Source organism: Epargyreus clarus, unplaced genomic scaffold, assembly GCF_041222505.1.
Source record: "Epargyreus clarus isolate Ecla_fem2 unplaced genomic scaffold, WU_Ecla_fem_2.2 ptg000026l, whole genome shotgun sequence".
Taxonomy (NCBI): Eukaryota; Metazoa; Arthropoda; class Insecta; order Lepidoptera; family Hesperiidae; genus Epargyreus; species Epargyreus clarus.
In genome coordinates, this window is record NW_027332233.1 from 14397201 (window position 1) to 14402368 (window position 5168).

The 5168-nt window shown below is 37.3% G+C and overlaps 1 protein-coding gene across 1 annotated transcript; it reads left to right on the plus strand.

Annotated features, from left to right (window-relative positions):
* Positions 1-501: 501 nt before the first annotated feature.
* LOC140753354 (uncharacterized) lies at positions 502-3252 on the plus strand. The gene is made up of 4 exons (XM_073087899.1): positions 502-735; positions 1523-1658; positions 2276-2425; positions 3003-3252. Exons 1-4 carry the CDS (start codon positions 554-556, stop codon positions 3237-3239), a joined length of 705 nt encoding a protein of 234 aa, XP_072944000.1. The 5' UTR covers positions 502-553; the 3' UTR covers positions 3240-3252.
* The last annotated feature ends 1916 nt before the right edge of the window (positions 3253-5168 follow it).

Consider the following 5168-nt stretch of genomic DNA (forward strand, 5'->3'; position numbering starts at 1 on the left):
AATTTGTGTTATCTAATGTAGAATCATAAATATATACAGCGATTGCTAGGAATTTGATAATCTAAAGCACTCCACAATTTGTAATATTTTACTTTACTTATATTACGCTGGGATATAAGAATACTTTTAAGAACGAAAATTAATAGCTCGACAAGCTTTTTCGTGTATGCTCAATTGTTGTCAGCTACATAAACGAGTTTTGAATTTCCCTAATAAAAAGTTTTTAGTTTTTACATTAGTAGAATTAATAAATTAGATTTTATGTCATTTGTCAATAAAAATAATAATTTTAATATTATTATTACACATTCGTAAATATATATTAAGATTGATAAATATATCCGTTATTTTTTGCCAATTCTTAGGTAACTTTTGACAATCTAGCAACATTATGATCGCCAGTGGCGCTTCTGTCAAGCGAACAGAAAAGTTTGTCAAACTATATGTCAGTTTGAACGAATTTGTAATCTGTCAATAATATATAGTATATATACCCGTACCCTTTATAATCTGTGGAAAAGTGTGGGAAACGAAGAAAAGAAATTGTAATTTGATGTGTCGTTCCAATCCAAGTACTTCCAAGGCAAATTGTGTTACATTATTCGTGAAATTTAAGATATATCATTATAAAGAATCTATTTTAGACATAGAATTGCATTTCGTCATGAATGCTCTTCTAGATTATGGTTCCTCTTCGTCCGAAGACACGGATGATGAAAATGATTCTGATGAAAAGTAAGACGCTAATCAATACGCTCACTTTAATCTTGATGTTTTTTAGTTTATAGTCAATTTATGTTACATTATTGTATTTGTATGAAGCAAGTATGTTTATACGATACATAAGTCTCCAAAACCATTAACGAAATTGATAAAAAAATCACTTAATATCTGTGTGATGCTGAACAGTTATGATATCCAAAGTCACTTTGCTCCAGTTACATTTGTACTCAAGGCCGTGTTCTATCTCGCCACTGAGGGAGACTATAACATTTATGAATCTTTATTACTAAGTTACCAAGTAGGGTGTCCTGACTCCAAATTCAAATTATGAATTTGTAATGGATGCATTGCATTTTGAATCTCGCAGAAAAAAGTTCAAACATGTCGTTAAACAAACGCTTTGTAAAAAAACTTACTATAAACTAAGTGATTATTTGACTGACAAAACGATATGGTCTGAATTAGCTCCAGCTCCACATGTACCATTATGTTAAGTTGACATTGTAAAAAACAAATTTTGTTTTTTTTAAAGATGTGTGTTATGGAGTTTCTTTCGCTGCTTCTTCTCCATAATGAACACCTTGTGAAGTGGTGGTAGTTGTATTGACATTCAAAAAGTGCTCTGTAAAGACCCTATTTTGAATAAAAAAAAATGATTTGATTTCATTTGATGGACCATGGACCATGGGTTACAGATAAATTACCGATAGCTGTACTATAAAATAGATGAATTTGATATGTCTTTGGTGTTTGCAACTTTTTTCAACTAGATATTAAAAAAATTATTTTTTGTTTTCAGAAATGCATCTGATAGTTCAAAATTGAAATTACCTAAACCAACTCTTGAAAATACATTAAAGACTTCAGTATTTAGTAATCCTTTTGTTCGGGAGGAAATGGCCAAAGCGGCTATACTAGAAAAACATGTTAAAATGGTATATGTTGACTTTCAATTAATTTAATATTTATTTAAAACAATTAGATTTAAAGGAATTTGGATTACAATGTTTTGTACCAACTTCCTCAACAACTTAAATTATTGTATAATGTATATAAAATTGTATGTTTTTCCCCCAGTTGAACCTTTATTATTTGCATATTTCAAGGTCTATCCCCATTGTCATTTAGTTTTGACTCCTGGTCTCTTCGTTAATTTATGAGTCATTAATAATGTCCTAAAAAATAAAAATGCACATTTCATATGCATATGAAGCTAAACCTTCATATATTTAACCTCACAATAAGATGAACATAATGTCATGTTGAAACTCAGTACTCTGAGATCTTGTACATAACATACCTATTATATGTTTTCATCCTACTAGTTTTAAGTTCATTCTACATCAGTTGGCATTGGGGATGCCAAAATACATAATATATATTTGCCAGGGGGGACTTTAGATTAGATAACAATGTGGGTTGACCCCAAAATATCATATATTTTCTATTGTCTAGTTACATGTTTGAATTTAGTAATATATATTATATAATAGGAAGATATTAGATCCAATTTTATACATTATCGTCAAGTACATAGGTGATGACTGTTAAGGTTCCAGGCAAAGCAAATGCGCAGTTGATCAATGGAAGGCAAATATGCTACAACCACAGAAGAGGCAAATGCAGGTTTGGTCATACCTGCAAATATGCTCATGATTCTGATATACAGAAGACACAAGAGGAACTAGAGGCTGAAAAGCAGGTATTTCTTAAATTCACCTAATTTCTAAGACAAAATAATGTATCATTATGGTTTTAATTGGCTAATAATAGGGTAATTTAAATTGATTTTTAGATATTCATAAAATAGTACATTACAATACGAGGACGAAAAATTTTTTTCTGACAAGTGTGAGTTTGCAGGCCGAGCCGCAGGCGAGGACTGCAATCACACGAGTCAGAAAAACATTTTTCGTCCGCGTGTTGTATAAAATTTTATATTACGGGGTCGGAAATGGGGGTTTTGCGCACGCGAAGCGTGCGTAAAACGTCCATTTACGCACGCCGTGATATAAAAGTATTTTAATTTTGGATTAATTATTTGAAAATTTTCACATTCATTGTCAGAAGCCCATTTAAATTAATAGCTAATGAGCAACAGTGTGTTTTATTTCCCTTGAAATAATAATCATAAAGATTACACACAAATGAACTTACCTCTGTACTTCATATAAAAAAGTTAATTTAAATAAAATATTTTCTTTCATATTGTAATTGTGCTACTGTCATGATTTAACTTTATTGATAACATGATGTTATTTCTTATTACCCTTTTACAGAAATTAAAGACAATAGTGTGTGAAGGAGCTGGAACAATGTCTTTACTTCCGCCACCCCTACCACCTCTGCCATCACATTTCAATATTAATACGCAATGTCCAACAGATGACAGCATGTGGGAGGAGAATATAACAAAGAAGAGAAAGAGGCCAGGCCTGAGCCAAGGATTGGTGCCTGGTCAGAAAGTTTTAAGAAAGTATCATGAACAGAAATATAAAGATTCTATGAATAAATAATAGTAGATTAAAATTGTGATTTTATTATTTAAAATAGTTGCAACCAATGAACCAATTCACCACCGTATGAGCCAGTGCACTCGAAGTGGAACAGCACCCACCACAAATACTTTTTCTTCTTGATGAATACACAGGTGGAGACTCGGCAACGTTATTACGCCGCAACGGCGGCACATATGGTTGCAAACTATAATTTAATATTAATATGATGGATAAAAATCCTCTCTCCATATCATCTCGTGGGTTATAAGTCTGATGTACACACGGCGCGACGCCGGAACGCACCCTGTCCCGGTACTACGAAGGCAATAAAGCCTTCATTATTTGCAAGTAAAACACCGGAATGAAAACGCTACGACGCCGTAAAGCAAAGTATGCATTGGCACTATTTGCAAAAATTGAAATGCATGCAGTTCAAGTTGCAACCATAAAGTAGGCACCATATTTAGACATATCAACTGCAAATGTGCATATTATCTGACGGAACCATTCTATTAGTCTTGGGCGTAATAGTTCGCAACTGGGATCGTTTAATCTAGTTCGCTCTTTTACTAAGTCTGCTCCCAGCTGCTTACCGAACAGTTCGAACTGAAGAACAGATGAACTGAGAGCCAGTCCACACGGCGCGTTGCGTTGCGTTGCGTCGTCGCAACGCAAAGGTTTTAACGCATAGCCGGCCACACGGGCGCTGCGCCAACGCAGCGTTACTACGACGGAGACGTAAGAGCCGGTCCACACGGTGCGTTGCGTCAGCGTTGCGTCGACGCAACGCAAAGGTTTTGACGCATAGCCGGCCACACGGGCGCTGCGCCAACGCAGCGTTACTACGACGGAGTTGTAACGCTCCGTCATCGCAACGGCGACGCACCGTTGCGATGAGGATTTTAAGTAATCGTCGCAGTCATTCTATAGAAAGCATGGATCGGAAAAGACGTCTGACATTGCTGCTATTACAACGTCACCGTCACAATACGTAAAAATAAGCGAGATCAGCTTGCGTGTGCGTTCCTTATCAACGCATAAACAACTGAGCGCTGCCGCTCCGGCGACGCAATGAGTACTCCCCCTCCCGCTTCGTCTGGTGCGCTGCAGTTCAGTCGCGTATGCGCTGCGTCGACGCAGCGCACCGTGTGTACACTATGTTTATTAGTATGTAAAACGACGCAGCCACAGCGCTACGTCGACGCAACGCTAACGCAACGCGCCGTGTGGACCGGCTCTAACGCTCCATCATCGCAACGGCGACGCACCGTTGCGGCGAGCATTTTAAGTAATCGTCGCAGTCATTCTATAGAAAGCATGGTTCGGAAAAGACGCCTGTCATTGCTGCTATTACTACGTCACCGTCAAAATACGTAAAAATAAGCGAGATCAGCTTGCGTGTGCGTTCCTTATCAACGCATAAACAACTGAGCGCTGCCGCTCCGGCGACGCAACGAGTACTCCCCCGCCCGCTTCGTCTCGTGCGCTGCAGTTCAGTCGCGTATGCGCTGCGTCGACGCAGCGCACCGTGTGTACACTATGATTATTAGTATGTAAAACGACGCACCCACAGCGCTACGTCGACGCAACGCTGACGCAACGCGCCGTGTGGACCGGCTCTAAGAGAGCGAAAGATCTGCCATTTTTTAAAAACTTTGAGATTTGAATTTTGAATTAAAATTTTTGAGCGCTAAAAAAAAAAACCAATTGATTCATAAAAATGACATTAGTTCGGTTACCGCCATTTTTTTTCACTAATCCAGTTAGGAGCTAACGAACTATGGAGCGGAAATCGGGGATCTAGTTCGCATAATTAGTCGGTGGGAGCGCTCTTCCGAACTAGTTCGTTCACGAACTATAAAAGACTACATTCTATCCCCTTATATTTTAGGAAGTATGGAGAGAGAAATATAGGTTAATAGATTTTCAATAACAACACACAAAGAA

Coding starts and splice junctions, on each gene's coding strand:
- LOC140753354 (XM_073087899.1), top strand. CDS start 554: ATGTGTCGTTCCAATCCAAGTACTTCCAAGGCAAATTGTGTTACATTA. Junction 736..1,522: donor GAAAATGATTCTGATGAAAA/GTAAGACGCTAA, acceptor TTTTGTTTTCAG/AAATGCATCTGATAGTTCAA. Junction 1,659..2,275: donor TAGAAAAACATGTTAAAATG/GTATATGTTGAC, acceptor ATGACTGTTAAG/GTTCCAGGCAAAGCAAATGC.